The sequence below is a fragment of the Pelmatolapia mariae genome, linkage group LG2, assembly GCF_036321145.2.
Source record: "Pelmatolapia mariae isolate MD_Pm_ZW linkage group LG2, Pm_UMD_F_2, whole genome shotgun sequence".
Lineage (NCBI taxonomy): Eukaryota > Metazoa > Chordata > Actinopteri > Cichliformes > Cichlidae > Pelmatolapia > Pelmatolapia mariae.
This window is the reverse complement of record NC_086228.1, coordinates 34,565,719-34,589,205: the sequence shown is the minus strand read 5'-3', so window position 1 is coordinate 34,589,205 and position 23,487 is coordinate 34,565,719. Positions and strand designations below refer to the sequence as shown.

The window sequence follows — 23,487 nt, the reverse complement described above, 5'->3', positions numbered from 1 at the left end:
TACAGCTGTATTGAGACTTTATTAAACATTTGATAAAGCACGGCAAGCGAACCATTCTTCTTTCAAGAGAAGATCCCTCCTTTGGTAACAGGCAGAAGTATCTTACTGCTAACAAACTTAAAGCCCACTCATACAAAGTATCCACACATGCAAGGAACAGCATTTAGTCTTCAGTCTACTCTAAAACGCTTTAAAAAAACATCAATTTAATAATGGTAACAGGTAACAAAACTTTAATGGCTTTATATACAAGTACCGCGTTTGCATGTTGATTCCTTCACACTGAAATGACCACTTTCTTTCACATAATGGCAACAGAGTTACAGACAATATGTGAGGCCAAACAACAGCAAACGGCCTCACGCTTCTCCACAGGCCCTTCATCTCAGGGACAGCTCCCCTCACTCTGACCTTACACACGACAGCTCTTCCCATTCACTTTAGTTCCGTGTATGTATTAACACAAATGTGTAGATTTGAAAACAAGTATGGTAAAATGTATTTTTCAGAGGATGAGGTAATCGAATAAGTACCCCTGTCCCCCTGCTGTCAGCTCTACTTTTTTTTACTCATAGTAGTGCCTCTGGTGGGAGAACATTCTCTTCATGTTTCTGTTTCTTTTCTTCCCTCCTTTCGGTTCACGGCACTTCATGTGCGTAGGATGACCATTGTAAGAAGCCCTAAAATATGACAAGAAATAACACCGGGTATTATAAACTGCACTGCACGCTTTGTCAAAACAAACAGCGTGGTTCTCGCTTGAGAATTGAACATGCAACTTCCTTCTGTTTTTACTCACCAAGAACATAAGCAGCTACAAGTTTCTTGTTAACACTTAAGTGGAGGTAGACAGGCACAGTAGATTCTTGCTCCCCCAGTGTCGGGAGCATCAGGGCAGCCATACACACCAGCCCAAGCAGTACTGTCAACAGACTGGGTCCTCCAGCAACAGGACGGCTCTCTGCAAATGTCACATACACACAAATAAACACACTTATTCAGTGCAATCACATATGTAACTCAGAAAAAGCCTGGTAATTTACCAAACTAACTTAAACTGCTTCCATTTAAGTCTGAAGGGGGACCCAAAAGTTTGGCCAAATAACAACATACAGCAGATTATGTGGCACTGAATTAATGTGGGTATAATTAAGAATATTATTTAAAACAAAGCAACACAGGGTTGGAAGAACAATAATAAAATTAGAATAAGCGATATCGCCTGAAAGGCTCACCAATTCAATTTTGTGATAATTTGGCTCCATCTAGTGGCAGTTTCACACAGCAGCGCTTTCCCCTCTTTTTCCTACCTGTCTGGAATACAGTCTGTTCAAAAAACTCGCTGTCAGCAATTCGGCGTTCCTCATCTTGGGGCCGGGGGCTAGGCGGGTCCTGTGAGGCAGAGGGACGGAGAGTGGCCGTCACCTCTTTGCGGCCCAGAGCTTTCCGCTGACTCTGCTCTGACACCTGCAGCCGGAACTTGTCGTAGACCCCGTAATGGCACGCGCGCACATCTCGGTGTCGGATTACTCTGCGTGGATGCAGAAAGTTAGCCGTACAGACAGCAATAAATTAATCAATCTGCTAGTTTAGGTTCACCAAAGCGTGAACTAACTCACATATCAACGCAACACTGAGGCTTGACGGCTCCAGTTGCATCCACCACGGTGTACTTGTTTGGCGCTGTGCACAGCACTGACAACGAAGAAAACAATACACGACGTAGCCATGTGATTGGAGATGACAAATGAACATAACAATTATACATAAACACAGAGATGTTGTTTCGATCTGCTCACTGACCTTTAAACTTGAGGGCGAACTCATAGGGATTGTAGAGCGTGAGCACCTGTTTGTGAGACAACTGATCATCGGCATAGAAGACGAGCTCATTGGGGAACACGAACACGGGAAGGCTTCCTCCCACCAACTCCGGCGGTCGATGCTGCTGCTGCTGCATTGGCTCCCGCTGAGCTCTACCCTCTGCCCAGGCCCCGCCAACTCTTCTATAGCAACTCTCAAGCTTTGTGAGCTCCCTTCAGGTGAACAGCACTTCCCACTCTCAGCTCCTTAGGGCCATGACATGATACTGTGAAGAGACACAAGTGATGAAACGCAAAATACACCAAGAGGCAACAACCTGCCACTCTTTTACATTTTATGAAACTCTAATAGGTTAGTAATAGTGTAGTGGTAATACATTTCTTTCATTTATTCATATATCTCCTATAGCTTCTAGTTACCTTACACTTTACTGTGCCTGTTTGTTTACTTTAGTGACCTGAAGGCAGCCAGAGTTTCTGCCCACCTCTTAGATGCTTTGTCTGTTTAGCTTCTCCCCCACCTCTGTGGGTTCACACCCTGTTTCTTCACCCCCACTGCATAACAAAGAGTGAAGCCATCCCCCGCCAACAAAAGTTACCCCACCCCCATTGCCTTCTTCATTTTATTATGATATTCTAGTATATTTAAAAGTACATTTAAACACTTATAACTTAATTAGATTCTAGATTTACTCTGTTCAATTTAAAGCAAAAAAAAATAAAATTATATCACTTGTGTGATTAAAAAAACGAGTATTTTAGACTCATCTAAATGTTTTTAGTTTAGTCTGTTTTTTAATTTTAAGAGTGTAATAAGATATTTACATTGATAAACATTAAAACCTTTTCTAAACCACCTAAACCCATGTCTTTAAAACTTGAGCACAGCAATGTTTTGTTATATACTGATAATCCTACACGTGCTATATTTTAACGCGACGTGTATTTTTAAAGGCAAGTACTTGAAACAAAACTCAGAACTTAATGATAAGCGAGAAAGCTAAGGCAATTTCATTGGTACAACTTTTTATTAAAGGCAAACAAAGTTAAAGTGAACTCCATGTGCCTGGTCACGTGGCCCTTTGTGTTTACATGGTAACGGAAGAGCTCGAGGAGCGAGACCTGTGGTGTCGTAACACTTTTTATTTTCTACGTATTGTTTGCTCCACGTCAGAAAAACACAATAAAATCACTACATTTGAAGCACGATGCAGAGAAGTCATTTTCAGTATATGAGATATGATATGTTATTAAGTTATCTAGATTTCTTTAGCATTTCGTTAGTGTATATAAACTCAAAGCTGCCTTTAAAGCACAGGTAACAACTTAAACAGACACCAGAAATTGGTTTTTCGTTGAATATTTGACATAAATCTATAACAACTGTGATTTTAAAGTAATACGGTGCCCATGATTAAGTAATACCGATGGTATAACATGTTCTTGTTCTGCTCGTTAGCATTACATTTTCACTGTAATGCTAACGGTGTTCAATACTGATGGCTAGCGTTAGCCGGCTAAGAAAACCCAGCTGATAGCAAATTGCCTCTTAAACGTTGTCTTACACGCGGTGTCATTTCAGAAAGCAAAGCGCAGATTTATTTAATTTCAATAACAAGTCAGAGTGAAACTTTACCTTGTTGTCAGCACACGGGTTCGTGAAACGTTAGAGCTGTAAACGAGATCTGTGCTTCTGCTCCCACCCTGTTGTTGTTGCTCCTCAAGCCTTTTTTTTCTTTGTGAATAATTGTACTGCAGACCTCGCGGTGCATGCTGGGATGGCAGAAGGCGAGTACGTGAGAACGTAAATGTTCTGCCAGCACGCGGGCTAACGTGTTTATTACAATTTCATAACGTTTGGATCGGAGCAGAGAAAACTTTACCCCCCAGGCATAATTTAATTATATTTGCAGAATGCTTTGACAACATAACTGCTGTGAAAAAATGTGCTCAAAAGTATACTCACACTTTCCTGGTGCAATAAATGGTTTTCTTTAGCATATAACGTATAAATAGGCCAACTGAAAACAAGAAATAGCCTGTTTTAAACTTCCACCAGGCATGAGGTATTTTTCTACACTGCTGGTATAAAGTTTTAAAACTTACTGTAATTTTAATTTTTCCGTTATTTCTCAATATCATGGTAGCATCGAAGCACACTATTGTGACTTCAGTATTGTCGGAGTTACCATCATTACGGCCAAACAATACAAAAAAGACGGTTCGGTAGCGAGAATTATTTTCCCGCTGTGGTATTTGCAAACTCAAGCATGCATGTCTAAGTTTCTTCCCCAGTTTTTGTTGTTTTAGTTAACAAGGTCATGTAACTACATGCGTTGTTATTACGTTAGTCAGAAGGACGGAGCCTTTGAGACGTCTTGAACGCAGCAAAAGAATCACATATGTGGGCGCGCGCGTGTGAGGTTGTGATGGGGCGGGAGGGATACGGCGCAAGCGGCAAGAAATTTCTGGTCTAACAATATAATTCTCACACTGCAACAATCAGTTATGTGGCTTCAAACTAGCCTCAAGGGACCACAGATACGAGGGAACTGTACCACGCTTTTGAATATCCACCCCCAACACCAGGAGACTGACAAACTGTACTCACGAGCCATTTCGACTTCGTTATATCTGTGCTTGAGGGGGCGTGGTCATTCCCATCGGACTCGGCCAATGGCGTCGCACTGAAAGGAGCTGGGCGTTCCATTCGGTTAGGAGCAGAAGTTGAACAGCGCGAGCCGAGACAGAGCTCTAGAAAGGCAGATAGGGAGAGGGCAGAGGCAACGGCCCTCTACTGGAGGGGGGGCTTATTATAACAAATATATACACACATGTGTGAACTGTTGGGCTGCACGATAGGTCATATGTGGATAATAGTTATTTTAGAAAAGCATATAACTGCGGCTTTACATTTAAAATGCCTATTTTACTTTTCCTGTTAGACACGTCCGCCTCTATGAATCAGCGCACTTATTTGGGTACGACGTATCTGGACGTTGCTAAAGGCGCGGTTGAGGTCTTTATGAAGGTAAATAATGATTTTACCCCGACCTTTTTCAGCACGTATGCACCTTTGGTTAGCTTAGGGTTCCTTGGGGAAGATAGGTCAAAATTAATATATGTTGTTTTGGTTTTCTTTTTTGACAGCTGCGTGCCCGAGACCCGGCTAGTAGAGGCGACAGGTACATGCTAGTTACATTCGATGATCCACCATACGGAGTGAAGGTAATTAGCAACTGATGCCATTTTTACATTTTACAAGTCGTTCGTATTTTTCTGTCAGTGAGATTTTATTGTCCTTCTGGTTTGTAGTCAGTGTTGGGCGGCTTCCCGGTGGCAAAAAACGGCAAATTAGTGCTCCAAATACTGGCAAACGCGGAGCTGCACTGCCTCCGAACATCCAGCAGACATTTTGCTTTTGTGTTGAGAAAAGTCTCGGGCGTTGAGATGGAGGCGTGGAGATTTATTATCAGCTATGACGTCGCTCTTTTTTTAATATAACAACGTGTAGACTGGTCAAAGAGCCCGCCGATCACTTTTTACTCCGCCCCTTGCATCAGTCACGCATTGCCATTGGCCAATCTGGGCTGAAAGTTGATAAGCCCTCTTCATCATGAGATTTCTTTTTTTTTTTTGTATTTTTATGAGTTCGCTCATGTTCTCATTATTCATATTATAATTATTTGTCATCCCGATACGAGTGATCGTCATGTCCTTGCATAGGAGCAATCGTCTTCATACATGCACAGACACACAGGAACAAATAAGAAATACAACGTGGGAATCACTGCGATCATTTCACGGGGTTAATATCAACAAAGGTTTCCTCACTATAATCTATTGACATGTTTTATGACCTGACACATATCTCCATCTGATCTTTTCATTCCCAATAAAATACAATCCACATGAACCCCTAAGGTCCCTGGTGTTCTTCAGTGGCTGCTCTCTACACTATATTAGGTCTCTCCAGGCTTCCATAACTCTGTCTACAAACCACACTCTACTACTCAACACAGCGTGCAGGGAGCTTACTCCATCCTGTGCCATCAATGCCTGGAGAAAACAGAATAGTTTGCATGCCCCACGACCAAGAAGCAAAATGCTCAAAGCTGAAGAGTTAATAAATGTACAAAAGCATATGTTAGAAAGCACCGCTCAGCTCACAGTGCAATGACAAATTACTTCCACATTTCAGTTCTTTATAATCCTCTCAAAAGCTGAGTTAATGTTTACTCTGAACTGTTCAAACAGCAGCGGTGTTTTTAAAGACACTGAAACCAGAAGTGAGAATCTGAAATCATATCTCATGATAATTAAATGCAAACTATGTGACACAATATTTTATGCTCCATCTTTATATGCCCAGTCATTTGGATAATATACTTAAAATCATTATTTATTATTCAAACTAATTCAAGTTTTCATTTAAATTTAAAACATTCAACTCACTACTATTAATCTAGTTATACTTTTGACTACTGTGTAATTATTATTTCGCCAGTATGCTAGTTTTTATAATTTCTTCTGTAACTTTATCATCTTGTGAAACAGGTTGTAAAATGTAGTGAAGATAGGCAGCTCAGAATTTTTTGTTTTCCTGTTACAAAATGTCTGTTACAATTAGCAGCTGTTTGGTTTAACCCAGTAAACTTCTTTTCTATTGGCATATTTGGAAGTTTAAAAAAATAAAAAATTCATATGTGTTAAGTAACACAGCAACAGTTTGGATGGGATAATAGAAGCAAATACAAAGTGCAAGTTTACACAATATCAATTTATTTGTACTTATAAAATCATGCATTTTTAAAAATGACATTTATGTGAGTAAAACATACAGCTACAATTTCTCATTCATGCATATTAATGTGTCATGTATAAGCGATGCGATGTATGCCATTTGCTGTTACTGATGCTACACCCTGCAGCCATATTATATGCATGAAATATATAGAAGTAAAAAAAAACATTTGAATATGGTAAAGGATTTTTTGCATTTGCTGTTGCATCACTTAAGTTATGCACTACATAATTTTTCTGACAAATTTGACAACTTCACACACAACCTATTAAGATAAAGAAAAATGATTATAGTCATATGGTCATATGATATATGCTCTAAGTAAAATATTTATGTAATAAAATCTATTCCCACTATTTGGAAACCTTATATTCTATTAAAAAGAATCTGAAACTGTGAATTAGCAAAAAATAGCTGCAGAGTGGGTAAAAATCTCTAGTTTTTCACACTCCAGTTTTAAAAAGAATTAGAAATATCAGTGTTAAGTTTTTGTTATCTTTTTTGGACATTACTGAAAAACCCTGGGTTAGTTGAAATACAGATATGTTACATCATAATTTTGGAGGGTTTTGCATTCATATATCAAAAAAACAATAACTTCTATCTGATGATTGGCACCAAAACTTGTGTGAACTTCATCACTAGGACCAACTTTATATCATCAACACCAACACATATACAATTCTGTTATTTGCTTGCAGATATTTTTGTGTTACACAGGTAAACCCAGATCTGTTATCCAATGTTATTTGTTATTTAATGTTATTTAATAATGGTCTTTCTTTAATAATGAGCAGTGCTGGATATATATATATATATATATATATGTGTGTGTGTGTGTGTTCGGATGACTACTACAAAGATGAAGATGGGCTCTTTCTCTTCATTGACCTTCATATTAAAATAAGGCAAAAGACCATTTTTAGCTCACATCTCTGTCCACCTCTGCAGCTCATATTGAGGCAAAAGGTCAGGCTTCAGACTCCAGGATGACGGGAATTTTATACTTTTGATAAAATTAAAAAGAAACAAAAATTTTTTAAAAACAATATAAAAGTTGTATGTCAATTTAAAGCTCTCACAATCAGTAATCAAAATTAACTGAACAATTAATAACCAAGTGTGATGGTAAAGGTGGCACTAACAGCGGCTCTGTATGATGTCAGTGAGCTCATATCTCCAATCCGGTCTTTAAGTGATGACGTATGAACCCTGCTTCCAGGTCCAAACTACTCTGCGTTTATTAAGGCTGTTGTGTTTTTAACATGTTTTAATGCTTTGTGTCTTGTTCTATTTAATCTGAACAAGCCCCTAAAAACAGTCAGTGATCCCTGTCGGCCTCTCTCGGTTTTTATTACCACTGTTCATTTTAAAGCTCAGTTTTTAAAACCTTACAATGTAACTACAGCCCAGCAGCAGTATATTAATGACTAACCTCATATTGTGGATGGATTATCTCAGTTGTTCTCCTGACTGAAGTTTGGTCCGTTTGCAACATCCTGCCATGCAATTGCATTTGTCCCTAACCATCGGGAACCCTCACGTTAATGTTTATCGAGTGGAAAAAAGTTAGCGTTCATCCTCCAAAGATGAAAGAATTTAGACAGTTTTCAACTCTCAGTGATGCTGCAGTGTTCCTTTGACTTTGGGACCTGGAGAGAAGTTTGGACCCAGAAATGGCTAATGACGTCAGATTTAAAGACCGGATATTTTGCCTGTTGTCTCAGGCACATGGCTTTCCGTCTGAATAGAGAAGCCACACCTACCTGCACTTTAAACCTTGTATTTGTGAGTGGCGCCCAATCAGAAGAAAGTTGGCTCTAAGGTGGAGGTGGTCTTAAACTGCTTATTTTAGAGCGTGAATGAAATGAAAGCCCCTGCCAAGGACCAGTATAAGTATTTTGAACTCTGAAGTTCCATGTTAAAGCTGCATTAATGAATAATCCAAAATTAACTGATCGATTAATAACCAGTTCTAAAATAAGTCAAAGTATAAAAATATGAAGTTGGAAATGACCCTGATCTCATCTTATTAAATATTGTGTGTAATTTTCATATGATTGTTATATTGCTATCTATAGGACTGAGATTATGCTACTTGTATTCACAGTATTCACCACCAGTTATAGATTAAAACAATCCAAAACATGATTCTCACCCCCCCAGCACTCAGAAGCACCCAGGTGCTGAAGTGCTTTTTCCTCATTCTAAAGTCTACCCTCAGCTTCATCCTGCTCTTCCTCTCTTTGTCTTTGTTGCTGTCCCCTCTTTTATTGCTTTCTTTGTGTGCCGAGGATTACGATAAAGGACAAGGTTATAGTGAACGGAGCTAGTCTGATTGCACAGTTACAGAAGCAATAAATTGTTGATGCAGAGGGAGAGAGAGATGAGGTTGGGTGGGAAGAAAATAGAAATATTCTGTAGTCTGAATTATTGAGTGCACACTAAGCCTTACACTTCTATCGGGGATGATCGGTGTCTGGGTTACTTTGCTGCTAACCCTCTTGAGTGTTTTTAGTGAGGTTTTCTTGTATAACTGCCCAACATTCATCTAATGTCATTCACATAACAGTGTGCTGTGTAGAAATTCCATCTAAATCGTGGCTTTGGAATCATATCTCATGTTAATCCAAAAATCTACCCACTGGCTTGATTCGAAGCATACGTGTTCATCCCAGCAATTCAAGCTTCTTTTTTTTAATTCTCTCTCTGTCTCTTCCCCTCCCTCTCCTAGCAAAGGAAGTGGTAAGCTTGCAGGTCATCCTTAGATTAAGCATGAATCTGCAGCGGTAAAGCACTTGACCCCGCTGGAGAAAAGTCCAATAGCAGTTACACACTCACATCCTCTCTTGGCAGTATCTCTCTGTCACGGAGGACAGGCAGCGCTGGGAAGTGTATTTTTGGATGCTTGTCATGTATGAAATTAGACTTTTTCTGAAAGGCAACTTGCAGCTCAAACGTGGGTGTGAGTTTCAACAATATTATCTTCTATTTCCAGAGCTTCACATTACCTGATCAAATTTTATAGTTACAATTACACCACGGTGCAAAGAGTCAGTGAAACTGAAACTCCTCTTACCAAAGGGTCAGTTTGAGCTTTTCAGTGAACACAATTTGCTGTGTTTTTTTCTTCTTATAATGACTTGATCTAACTATGTGTGGGTGTGAGTCTTTTTTGGTTAGTGGCTGTTCATGCAGAACAGTGACTTCAGACCTCCTTCGCTACTGCTTGTGCCTTAAACACACGTCTCTGCACTGCTTGTATTTCAGGCTGGCTGGAAGGAGAACCATGCCACCTTCATGTGCGAGCTGAAGAATCTGCAGGCGTCCGGGCTCACAACATTAGGACACGCTCTTCGCACCGCCTTCGACCTGCTTAACCTCAACCGCCTCATCTCGGGAATCGACAACTACGGGCAGGTGTGAAAGGTTTCAGAGTTATTGAAACGGGAACTTGTTTCATTGTTTGTCATGGATGTTAACACAACACTGCATAGTTAATTTTTAAGCCCTTTTTCGAGCATCCATGTTCCCCCAGATTCATTCATAGGGAGAGCCACAGTACGCATGAGCAAAGTCGCACTTGTTGCACTTCACGTTGTATACATCAAGTCTAGTAAAGCAAAATCCTAACATTTGGCACTTGCAATCGTGGCTCAAGAGTTGGGAGGTTGCCTTTTAATCGAAAGGTTGCCGGTTCGAGCCCTGTCTTGGACAGTCTCGGTTGTTGTGTCCTTGGGCAAGACACTTCACCCGTTGCCTACTGGTGGTGGTCAGAGGGCCCGGTGGCGCCAGTGTCCGGCAGCCTCGCTTCTGTCAGTGCGCCCCAGGGTGGCTGTGGCTACCATGTAGCTTGCCATCAAATGAATGTGTGTGTGAATGGGTGGATGACTGAATGTGTAAAGCGCTTTGGGGTCCTTAGGGACTAGTAAAGCACTATACAAATACAGACCATTTACCACAATGTTATGTTTACATGATCTGCAAAAGTGGCCCAGATTATTGTGTGTAGTGTGAGGTTTATTTTCCTTGTTCCTCTTTGTGTATAGTCTTCAGTTACTTGCAGTCTGTTTGTGATAATATGGCAACAAAATGTGACAAGTCAGGAAAAATCCCAAATTTGTTAGTGCTACATACACAGAAATTTACAATAACTACGTATTCATGTCATCAATCTTAAATAGAAATTCAGAAACAGTGGTCTAAGTGTTGCAGGATGGTGATTAATCTGCAGAGTAATACAGGTGTAGAGCAACTTTGCTTTTATATCGGAATATACCCTATAGCTGGCAACCATTTGAGGCAAGTCTCCTATTGTAAAGAGACTTGTCACAGTAGTGTTGCGTAGACAGACTCACACTGATTGCAATGCGTTGGCACTTTGTCTGCATTTATAAATTAGACAGCAGTTATTTGTGAAGCTTCCACAGTGTGGCTGAGAGTGATTGGAGTCGGTCCGAATCAGATCCTGATGGTTTTGAGACAGGTACTCCACCAGATGACTTATGCAATTTACTTGTGATAAAAAAGAAGTTGCTACAACTACTTGCAGTTTTTTCCATAAGCAAAAATGTTGAGTGCAGTGATCAGGCAACCAACAGTTTTTTTCCTATTCACAAGGAGGTTGCTGTCCTACTTTTACTTTCATGTGAATGAGCCGTTAATCATGAGTCTGAAATTACCTCACTCAACAGTACTGAGTGTCTCACCACAGGAATCTTGTGTAGTGGGGCTGACTGATGCAGTTAAAGTTGCCCGTTAGTGCATGACGTCTTGGAGTTTGGGATGAAATCTGACTGAGTGAAGCCATTTACTGTATATCACATTTCCACCATCCTGTGCTCCGACTCTACATCTGCACACACATTCATCAAAAAAGTCATCTCTCTTTCTTCTCATCCTCTCTGTCACCTGCTCACATACTGGCTCCCACTGAATATCAGCCTATAAATGAAACCAGAAACACAGGACTGTGACCAGATCACACTGGAATCTGGTACTGTCTGCTAGGGGAGAAAAAATCAGGACAACATAGTCAGTAGTCTGTGTCATAGTCATAGTCAATATTTTGCGTGGCAATATTGTAACAATACTAGACACCAAATATTGATATTTTATTAAGTAAAATGTGATATTTTTGATATATAATAGATATCTTACCATGGAATATCAATATTTGCCTAATAGGAGGCAACTTTTCTGCAAACAGTTGCAGGCTGACTCTGACTGATTGCAGTCGCTCTCAGAGACACGGCCATAGGTTTGCAAATAATTGCTGTTTAGTTTATAAATGCAGTGAGAGAACACGTTGTCATTAGTCGGATTGAATCTTGGTAAATGAGCACAATTCGAGGGGACTCGACTCAACTGGCTGCCAGCTGGCTGTATTCTGGTTATCTTCATATAGAACAAGAAAGTTTCTGAGTGCAAATTATATAAATGAATTTCTGTCTGTTTAGAAAGGAACATATGTGGGATTTATGACACTTTATTACAGGTAATGGTTGTATTATCAGAAACATATTGGATGTATTCGACAAATTGACTCTGTCTTATGGCAACATTTATGGCAGGTTTTAGTGACAGTGTCGGTGTGCTCGACAGTCTCATTTTACACCATGCCTCATATTATCATGTAGGAAATGTTTTAAACCTATTGCACTCTGGAACCTGAATTGATTAAGCACCGGAGACATGCACAGTCTTAATCTTGTACATTCCTACTGTTTAATGCATCTGCATGCAGTTCACAGCTTTTGTCGAGTTGAAGGTGGAAAATGGATTCACACATTCTGCCCTTGTGTGATTGCTTTAAACTGTTAGTCAGTGATATAAATGCATTGTCTTAAAAAGAAATTATGGGACACAATAGTGCTTTTAACACACTGATGTAGTTTTGAATTGATTTTACCCTGTATGTTTTTTGATGTTTTAATTTAGGATTGCTTGTTTAAGCTGCTGATGTACTAATCAGGTGACCAAGGGCAGGTCTACCAGAATAATGTGAAAGGAGATGTGGATTTTACTCATTTTAACTTTTAAAGAAAAGTACAAAAATGAATAGCGGCGACTGGTATTTGTTTATAACCGAGACATTTTATGGCTAAACCCAAATTAAGACTTAAGTTGGACTAAATGTAACTGAAGTAATAAGAGGAAGACATCATGTACCTGGAGACAACACGGAGAATAGAGACTTTTGACTGAAGCCTAATCCACTCGACCTTGCTTCAGTTAACCCAGTCATCTTCTCGTCAAGTACATCTTTTTTCTAAACCCCTGCTCTAAGGCACAGATAGATTACTACGCTCGGGCAGTGACCCGAGTTCTGTGCATCAGGAGCGTTTAAATCTACTTAAGCATTCTCTGTGTGTTTGAATTAGATGAGGCTGACCTCTGCAGCGCAGTGCTAAAGGCCTCTGTCCTTATTATCAAGGAACACACGGATGCTTTGCACCTTACAGATTCACCCACACACAAAGAAAAAGATTACATGTAGTTTCTGTGGGATAGTAATTCCATAATGATTCCTGCATCTTTGTAGATGTCTGTTTAAACGTTATACCAGCATTTTGCAATTAGTCGAAGCATGCAACGTGTAACGGTTGTGCTATTAGGTTCACATGTGTTACCAATTTTATGATCCTTTTCATCCACAGAGCCCTGAACAGTGAGTTGGAATGCAAAGAAAAAAAAGAAGTCAGAGTAGTGAAAATAAATGGCCTCAGTGTTTTTTCCATTTAGTATTGAACTTGGAATTAATTGCTGAATGTTGTCGTTTCCCTCTCAGGGCCGCAACCCATTCTTCCTCGAGCCATCTGTGATCATCACCATCACTGATGGGAACAAGCTCACGCACAGCTCGGGAGTGCCAGATGAGGTGAGAGCACAAACAAATGCAGTGGCACTACCATGTAGTATTTATACAGTGATTCCAGCTGGGTCTGTTGTACACACATGTCATAAGTTGAGTCGCTGAAGCCATCTGAGGGTTAAGATCTGTAAAACGAGCGACCTTTTGCGTTTCCACTTATTAACTTGCTCTCCTGCTTCATTCTTGTCTGCTGTGTAGCTGCACCTGCCTCTGAATTCTCCCTTGGCTGGCAGCGAGCTGACCAAAGAGCCTTTTCGCTGGGACCAGCGTCTGTTTGCATTGGTACTGAGGCTGCCAGGAGCAGCTACACCAGATAATGAGCAACTTGGTAGTGTCCCCACGGACGAGTCTGCAATCACCCAGATGTGTGAAGTTACTGGAGGTTTGTCATGTTTTCCTATTTTCATTCATTCACTGTGTGTCTGCAGTCTTTGGGGTAGAGCTCCACAATAAATTCTCTTATGCCTGATCGGCGTGTGTCTCGCTTTTTCCTCTCAGGGCGATCATACTGCGTGCGAACACAGAGGATGTTGAACCAGTGTCTGGAGTCTCTGGTCCAAAAGGTTCAAAGCGGTGTTGTCATTAATTTTGAAAAAACCGGCCCAGATCCGCCTCCAATTGGGGAAGGTGAGTGATCAGAACGCAGCGACCATTAAAAGTTCAAATCCCAGGATAAAGTTTTTCACCTGTTTAAACTTTAAACACAGCAAATGAAATTAAAGGAGAACTGAGTGCATTTTCTAGTTTGGCCAAGTACAGAGAATTATTATAAACTGGTGATTTAATTTAATTTAAACATCATATTAATGGTACACTCAAAAAAATATTTATGCCCAAAATGCTGATTTTACGTAATTTGATCACATGTAAATTTTCCATTTACAGTGTAATTCGTTACATTTAATGAAATCAAGCCAAATTAAATTTACTTGATTGGTATACAGTGAGTTTATACTTCCTTAATGATTAGTTATTTGGATAAATAAACCTTTGATTTGATATATTTAAGTTGCATTTTATTTAAAATTATTGCTTCATGTTTAAGAGGGCAAAGAATCATTTTTTGAGTGTAAGAGAAACTAGAGTTTCCTTGTTGAATGTAGTTTGGATGAATGTGATCAACTAAAATCAAATTCTGTTCTTTCCCATTTGCATATTTTGTTATTTTTTCCCCCGTTCGTGCAAACGTATTCTTATTTGCCTGTTAGCTCATATCAGTCAACGTGGCGTGATCCTGCCCGTCAGGTTCATCCCTGCCAAGTAGAACAGTTAGTATCAGCCTGCTTATTGTTTTTTTTTTGTTTTCCAGATAACTCTGTGGACTCAAGTCGGCCCGTGTCATCCTTCAGCCCACAGCCATGGCACAGCTGCCACAAACTCATCTATGTGCGACCAAACCCAAAGACTGGGGTGCCAGTCGGGCATTGGCCCATACCAGAGTCCTTCTGGCCGGACCAGAACTCTCCAACCCTAGTGAGCAGAGAAGCTTCAAAATACCTCAGCAGCCTTCTTAGTCTGTCTTTCAGATTACATCTTATAGTGCTTGATTATATGTCAATATTTGTATTGTGTAGCTTTATGGACACGCAAACTCTCTTACTTCCTTTCTCTTTTATTGGCACCAGTTTTTTTCTGTAAGACCTTTTAGTAACCGTCCAGTATAATTGTGATTACCTGTAAAACTTTAATGCTTTGTTATATACTGCTGTCATAAGGACGTCAGAGGATTGTGTATCAAAGACAAACACACCTAACAGTTTGCTCATTTCCATCCGCTGCTCGCAGCCACCTCGCACTGCTCACCCCGTGGTGCGTTTCTCTTGCGTGGACTGTGAACCCATGGTGATCGACAAGCTTCCCTTCGACAAGTATGAACTGGAGCCCTCTCCGCTCACCCAGTACATCCTGGAAAGGAAGTCCCCACACATGTGCTGGCAGGTAGAGTAAATGCTTCCAACAACGCTCATCGCCTTGTTTACAAAGTCACAGGTGTTGCCTCGGGGACTTTCTAGAAACCCAGACATAATGAGGTTACTTGCTAAATTCATCATAGCGTTTCGCCTTTTTTGGGCTGTTGTGAAGTAGTTGTTGGTCACGCCATTAAAGCTCTGTGAATACAGCTTGGCTTCAGTTTTAGCAGCTCTGCTTTACCTTCATGTTTTCTCTTGCTGTCCTCAGGTGTTTGTCAGCAGCAGCGGGAAGCAGAATGACCTGGGGCATCCTTTTGGCTACCTTAAAGCCAGCACCACTCTCACCTGTGTTAATCTGTTTGTTATGCCGTACAACTACCCAGTCCTTCTCCCACTCCTTGGTGAGACATATTGTAGTAAATTTGTCTTTAGGGTGGCCTAAAAAAAACAAAACCACAACTTCTGGGTCAGTAGGCCTGAGCTGACATTATATTTAAAAGCTCTCCTTTTCTGGGACACCTCATCATCTCCAGTCATGACAAGTATCAGTCTAGCAAACAACACAGAACATCATTAAAAGGTTTATCTTTAATAATTCTGTACAAGACATGAATATTGTCTGGGTATTTATGTGTGTTTTAAAGCTTGTTGTAGACTTACCATCATCATCCTCAGTACTGATGCATGTGGATCAGTGGGTCTGCTGCAGCTGGACACTGATGCAGATGCTAAAATCTCTCAGACCCACTCCTCATTTTCTCCTTCTCCCTGCAGACGATTTTTTCAAAGTGCACAAACTAAAACCGAACCTTAAGTGGCGACAGGCCTTTGAGATGTACCTGAAGACGATGCCTCCATACTACCTCCTGGTAAATGAATGCAACATTTTTAATGCTGCCTTTTTCTTGTGTTTTTCTTGTAACTAACATCTTAAATTCTGACAGCCCTTGAAAAAGGCACTGAGGATGATGGGAGCACCTAACCTTATCGCGGACACCATGGACTGCGGACTGAGTTACAGCGTCATTTCTTACCTGAAGAAGCTCAGCCAGCAGGTAAGTCACTTCCAGGCAGTAAAACAGGTTGTGTGGTTTTATTGATCGTGATGAAATGTAGAGATCAGACTAAACGACACAAGCGCTGAGGAGACTGAACTGAAACTATAAACTTGTCAAAGACAACGAGCACTGATGCTGTGTGAGGCCTCCGGTTCCATCAAAGGCTTCTCATCTTATTTATTCTGTTAGTTTGAAGAATATGTTAAGCATCAAGCAGGGGCGTCTAAGTGGAAGTATTATTCAAGTCATAGTTTGGAAACTCATGCACACTGACTGGATATTTGCAGGAGTGACAGTCTCACCATCTGCTGCAGATGCAGGTGCTGACTATACAGCTATGAGTCCTGTGCAACCATCATTTAACTATCAAGTGTGGAGCTAAAAGAGTTTCTACATGAGTATATAAAGTCTTTATAAATACTTGTCTTATTTTTTAATATGATTATCTGTGGCTGAAATGATCTGTATGAAAGACTGCCAAGAAACAGAGTGGAGAGATGTCTTCCAAATTATATTTCACTCATTTCACTTTGCTTGTTATCCTCATACTGAGATGTTGTGTTTGTTGGCTCGAAGGCAAAAATGGAGTCGGATCGTCTGATTGTGTCGGTGGGGAAAAAGGCTCCGCAGGAAACCGGCATAAAGGTGAAGAACCACTCCAGCTCGCTTTCTCTAGCCCACCGGCGAGACTTTAAGCAGCTGCTGCAGGGAATCACGGGGGAGGGGCCCCTTCGCCTGGCGGACATTAATTTCAAAGAGTTTGCCGGTTTCCAGATCGTCCTGCTCAACAAGGTAGATTTAGGACAGTCGGACACTTTGTGCAGTGTGTGGCATACTTTCTGTCAGCGGAGAGGGAAAACACAGCGTGTACAGTATTTGGTAGGATTCTTTCTGACTAGATGTGTTTGCAGGATGTAAAGCCTCAAGCTTATCGGAATGCCTACGACATCCCGAGACGGAACCTCCTGGATCAGCTCACACGAATGCGCTCCAATTTGCTGCGGACGTCACTAAAACTGATCCGAGGGCAAGATGAAGGTAAGTCAATACGCAGTGTGTTGCTAGTGGGAGGCAACAACTTAATGAGCTTGCATCATGCGTTTCTTCAGCTGGAATCCAGTGTAGTTACTACAACATTTCATGAAATCATCGTTTTGTGGTTGTTAGATTCCCTGCACAGTATTCCAGTGGCTCAGATGGGGAACTATCAGGAGTACCTAAAAATGATGCCGTCTCCTTTGAGAGAGATTGACCCCGATCAGCCTAAACGGCTGCACACATTTGGGAATCCTTTCAAGCAGGATAAGAAGGTAATGCAGTTTAGCTGCACACAGATGTCTTCACTCCGTATTGCGCCCTTACACTGTGTAACTGTTTCCTCTGTCTGTCTGTTATTCCCAGGGGATGATGATCGATGAGGCGGATGAGTTTGTAGCAGGCCCTCAAAATAAGAAGAGAGGAAATTCCAGTGACTCCAATTCGGGTGCTACTGTGAAGAGAAGGCGGAGCATGTCACCGTTGCTGCGGCGGCCGCAGACACCATCAGGGAACACCAACCATGTGGTGATTGGGAAGAACCTAGCAGGGATTCAGGGGCAGCAGAACCTCCTCAAACCGGTTCCACAGAACAAAGGTAAGATGCGCAGGTAATAACAAAGTACACTTGAAGGTGGTGAATATGAGGCTCACGCTGTTTATTGTTGCATCATCAGGAGTGGATAGCAGCAACATGGTGGTCACAGAGAGTAATGGCGACAGCGCTCTCGTGCTCGACTCTGGGGAAATCTGGCCTGCAGAGATGGAAACTGAGGCAGGGAATACATCCTCACCGAGTTTAGAGGAGAACGTTGGGACAGGAGCAGCAGTTTGCGGGGAGGACCTCGGTACGATGGAGGAAAGGCTGGTGGAAGATCATCTAAACGAGCAGCCGCTGGAGGAGAAGCACAACTGTGAACGCCTGAGTCCACAGAGCCAGCTGGATGGCGCTGACGCTGAGCCGGCAGTGCCTGAGATCATTTTCATAGCTCCACTAGACGGCAACCTGGCAGAGCTGCGGACGCGGGTCATCAAGGAGGTCCGCAAACCCGGACGAAGTGAGTACATTTTTGTTTTTGAACAATATCATAATTAAAATTTTTTACACAAAGAGTGCTTTGCAAAAAAAACCAACACAAAATTCAGAATTTTTCAGCTCTGGCATTGCCGTGAAACATAAGCGTTACGATTTTATGAAAAGTTTCCATCAAACCACGATGAGCTGGTCCTGATGTTTCTGAACAAGAAAAGGAAGAAACAGATTCTCAGTTCATCCAATTCTTCAGGGTTCGATCCAGGAGATGAAACTGCATCACGGCCGCTTTCGTACATATTTCAGGACGTCAGTGGGCAGTTTGATCTCTTGTTAGCAGAGCTGGGAGCTGTGAAATCATTTCAGAGAGCTAACTGACCTGAAGCAGCATCTAGCTGTGTGTCTGATTTATAATAATATTATTTTAGTAGTTGTATGTGTGTGTTACGAGGTCACTTGTTACCAAATGCAGTGGCCTGATTAGTCACATCTGTTTATTTGCAAAAAATCGGAAAATTCAAGCTTGATTGGAAAAAATGCCAAAAATTATCCAGCAAAATTATGTGGTCTGTGTGAACGGCTACATTAAGAATTGGTGAGTCTCTAAAACATATTTTTCCAGTATGTAAAGGCCTTCATATTAATAATAGCCAAAAGAAAGACTGTCAATATGAAAAGAAGCAGAAGCAAAACACAGAACTAAGATTGATGCGTGACAGTCTGTATAGTTTATTAGAAAAAAGTGCAAGTTTTAAAAAGAAATATTTAAATTCAAATAAAAATGATCAATTTCAAGTGCATGAAACACGGAGTTATTCAGACGACGTTCTCTTCAATCGCATGTTGTAGAAAGTTCAAAAGAGTTCCTCAAACCTTTTCAGATTTTTTTGTTTGCTTAAAATATTTGTGTTAGTGTTTCTAGTGAACGGTCGGACATTCTGGACAATATTGTGATTTAAATGATCACAGTGGATTTTTATTGATTTTTGGGTCTTTTTCAGCTTTATTGACAGATACAGTGAAGAAATGACAGGAAGGGACAGCAAAGAGAGAGAGGCAGGGGAAGACACGTGGCAAAGGGCCGCGGGTCAGACTCGAACCCGCGGCCTGCTCAACACACTGAGCTAAACCGGTGCCCGATCACAGTGGATTTATTGAACTTGAAAACATTGTCCTTTCAACAGTGAATTTCTTTGCATTATACTTCACTGAAAAGTAAATAAATGTGAACTGAACCAAACATACCAGAGGTTATCAGGAAGTTGGTCCACTGAAAGGCAAGCGCGTCGTAGCCAAACACAGCAGCACAGTAATCATTTGTTTTGTTTTACTAATCGTTAGAAGCCAAAATTGTACTTGAAATGAAATAATCGTGATTATTGCACAGCTTCGTTCCATAATGTTTAAATCTTGCCACAGTGAGACAGTCTTCTTTACATTTAATACTTATTAACCACTCGTAATCTCGTATTCATCATCTGATTATGAGTTTCAGCACAAGCTGATTTCTAGTCATCTGCTGAGACTTCAGGGTTGCTGATTTTCATGCATTTAGTTTTTCATGTGAACTCCCAGATGAAGATGCTCTAAAAAGGTAATTAGACTGTGTGATGCACTTTCTAAAACAGTCTTTGGTCATTGTTGGTGGGGGAATTATGCTGCTGTGCCTTTAAAATGTTCTTTTAAGATAAAATGTTTCCTTTTAGTTCAAAGTTCGGATGAAACGGATGTTAAACCTCTTCAACCACATGACAACTCTTTTCTCCTTGGGCGTCTGTTAGAGTTATTGTCAGATGTCGTCTTTATGGGGGTAAAGTTAAAGGTCAAAGCTTGATTGTCCTTAACGCTTGATCATATCACACTTTCACATGTTTTAAAATTGGATTAGTTTTCTGATTTTTAGCTTTTTTTCATTACCTCAGAGAAGAGGTAGCTGTAGCCCATTTACAGTCTATGTGCACCCAGTGAGGAACATTGCAGTATTTTTTTTTTTAAATAAAACATAATGGATCTGTCAGCTGTGCGGCCAGTAATACAACACTAACAATACGTTTACACATTTTTAAAAACTTTTTTTCATATAAATCCCAAATTGTTTTTGATTTCTGAGCTAAATCAGTCAGAGGTGGCAGAGAAATGTAAAATACTGACTATTTTTATTTCTAATTTGGGGACGTACTGGGAACATTTGAACCACTTCCTTACCTTTGTGCTTGTGCCTTTTCTCAGACTATGATGCAATACTCAGACTACTGCAGCAGGTGAAAGGCCCGCCAAACGTACAGAGGTACTTCATCCAGCACGCCATCAAAGAAGCAATGAGGTAAGAAACTGAGCGGCTTTGAATCTTTTGAAATCCCCGGACAAGCCTGTTAAACAGCGCGTCACTGCACTGACATACAGTGAGTTCAGTGTTTCTGAGGCACTGCGGCTTCAGTGGCATTCATTTCATAGCCCTTTGAATCGAATTCATCTGCAGTGCTCTGATAAAGTTTGAGGTTCCTACTGCAGTAAGCTGGAAAAGGAAATCAAATCGATAGTGTGAGCTGCCACCAGCATTACAACTGCACTTGTTCCAAACACCTTGCCACAGTTCATCTGTGGATTCATCTGTTCTGCCTCTTCGTACACTGATTTCATGTGAGGTTGATGTCGCACGACTCCTTGTTCTTCCTGTTATTGAAAAGTCGTCGCTGTGATCCAAAGTAACATCTAAACATGTCCCGAACAGGTTCAAGAAGCGAGTACTGATCCAGCAGCTGGAGAACGCCCTCGCGGAGCTGGAGGAGAAGCAAACAACACCACAGCTTCCCAATGACCATGGCAGGTAGTGACAAAGCAGCTTTTGCTTAAATTTTCTTGCCGGCTGGACATCGCCACCCGAAGAGAGGCATCCCTCTAGACCAAGCCTCGGAAATTCCGATTTGGAAACCAGCTTTGGAGAGGAACAAATGCACTGATAGTCCCTGTGCTGTACGTCACATCCTGTTAGAGGCAGAGGGCTTATTCAGAGGAGGGGCCTTGGGGAGCAGCTCCACTGGGGATGAGTACAGAGACTTTAAAAATAATCCTCTGACAGATGCCTTAAACACCCATATGGCTTTTGTCTGTATGGGAACGTTGCTCAGAAACCACACATACACTCCATTAGACAGATAACACAGTAAGCCAGCAGAGCAATGGATAGACTGGCTTATTGGGATAGTTATGCTAAAAAATAAAAAACAAAACAAAATAGGCCCTTCTTCAGCTGGTCTGAAAAGTGTTTTATGGGTAATAAAGTGTGCATTCATGAAAATTCATGGATGGAAGGAGAAATACTGTCCAGAAGCAAGACAAACCCTCATATTTTTTTGTGTTAAATCTGCAACAGGATGCACTTTGTTGTCCATGTTACTGTTGATCAATATTCCCCCATTATTAGTGGTTGCACTGGCATCAGAGGTGGGCAATATGGGAATAAGACTATGAGTGCCATAGAAGTGGAAGTAACAGAAAACAGAGATTTGAGACGTCCAAACCTTCAGCATCAGAATCTGTGAGATGTCGGCTTTCAGCCCCGACAGCGTGTTTGTGTACGTGCCATCGGCTGAACAATCCGCGCTTTGTGCAGAATCCGTTTACCTGCTCTCATTTGCTGTTTTAGCTGTTTGGTGGTTGCTGAAATAGTTTTGTGAGCTTTAACCGGAGATTCTGACATTGCTGGCAAAATACATTTGTATTTAAAAATCGATTCAGGATTTAATGAATCGATAAGGTGTTATTCAAGCTAAAATCGATTTGAATCAGAAAAGCGAGTTTTTTAAACCCACCCCTAGTAGAGATATAGAGTCGCTTTTCTGAGAATGCATTAGAAATGTGTATTTATGGCTAAATCAGTCAGCAGGCTGCAAACAAGGCTGCACATTATGGAAAATACTGTGTTCAGTATTGGTGTGTAATAGATTTGAGTCAACGGTATAGCAAACTCATAGTGTGCATATGACCATATTGCCCAACCCCAAACAGCATTAAATAAGACTTCACATATGCCTCACTCATGGCAGCTCCCAACATGTTCTGAACCCACAACCAGCTCCAACCTTTTAAAGCGTGACTTTGAAGGACAGCACCAAGTAGCCGAATCAGTGTTTTTTTGTGATAGTTGCACAGAAGCAGCAGTGTTTACCGGTTTAGTGACCGAGGCACATTCTTCCTCTCACCTGCCATCACAGCAATACAACATGGGTCACTCCTGCAACTCCACAGGCGCACACTCACGCCCGAGTCATCCTCACACCTCAAACGCTCCAGCGGTTCCCCAGCGTAACGCAGTTTTGCATCCAGCAGTCACCTTTTTGTTGAAGTTGAACCTTTTGCATTTCTCCTCTGCTGCTTTTCAGATGAACCCGGCGTCAGCGCTCCTCCTGAGTTCTCCTTGTTTTTACAACAGATGTACACTACTTTTTAATGTTCATAGGGAATAGAGATTATTTTTGTGAAATTGCTTATTTCAGAGTCTAAGAAATATTTTGAAAGACAAATGTTCAAAGCCATTTTTGTAAACTGTTAAAATACATATACAAAGTGGAAAGTTTTATGAACCTACTTCTTTTTTTATCAAAACAAAAAAATAAAAAAAATGATAAAAAATTAAACCACGGTGTTTTGTGCGTCAGACTGTGTAGTTCTAGCTTGAAGTTGGTGTTTTTTTAGAGACTTAAACAGTTGATGAGCACACAGCTCGCTTACTTTCATCTTTTTTTATTCAAGCAGTTTTGGTTTAACCTCCATAAAGTCTCTAGAGTCTGTTTCTTTTGTAAAGCCTCAATTTTAAACTGAGCAAATGCTGCAGACACAACACTTTCAGTGTGTGTGTCTGACAGAGTGATGGAGTTGTGGAGCAGAGCTCTGCGACGCACACGGCAGCTGGACCTATTTTCTTGGTGACCCTTTGTCATTGATTACAAC

At 41.0% G+C, this 23,487-nt stretch overlaps 2 protein-coding genes across 2 annotated transcripts; one reads left to right on the top strand and one right to left on the bottom strand.

The window, feature by feature from the left end:
- mospd1 (motile sperm domain containing 1) lies at window positions 1-3,599 on the bottom strand. The gene is made up of 6 exons (XM_063487898.1): window positions 3,460-3,599; window positions 1,804-2,089; window positions 1,620-1,695; window positions 1,311-1,531; window positions 800-961; window positions 1-680 (listed from the first exon to the last, which is right to left on the bottom strand). The coding sequence occupies exons 2-6, from the start codon at window positions 1,958-1,960 to the stop codon at window positions 649-651; spliced, it is 648 nt and encodes a 215-aa protein (XP_063343968.1). The 5' UTR covers window positions 1,961-2,089; window positions 3,460-3,599; the 3' UTR covers window positions 1-648.
- Window positions 3,600-4,293: 694 nt separating this feature from the next.
- Window positions 4,294-23,116, top strand: ints6l (integrator complex subunit 6 like). Its single transcript, XM_063499437.1, has 18 exons — window positions 4,294-4,854; window positions 4,974-5,051; window positions 9,898-10,047; window positions 13,418-13,507; window positions 13,700-13,883; window positions 14,000-14,128; window positions 14,811-14,974; window positions 15,287-15,439; window positions 15,680-15,812; window positions 16,186-16,280; window positions 16,356-16,466; window positions 17,046-17,261; window positions 17,381-17,507; window positions 17,637-17,779; window positions 17,871-18,102; window positions 18,182-18,562; window positions 20,767-20,860; window positions 21,269-23,116. The coding sequence occupies exons 1-18, from the start codon at window positions 4,744-4,746 to the stop codon at window positions 21,366-21,368; spliced, it is 2,691 nt and encodes an 896-aa protein (XP_063355507.1). The 5' UTR covers window positions 4,294-4,743; the 3' UTR covers window positions 21,369-23,116.
- Window positions 23,117-23,487: the final 371 nt, after the last annotated feature.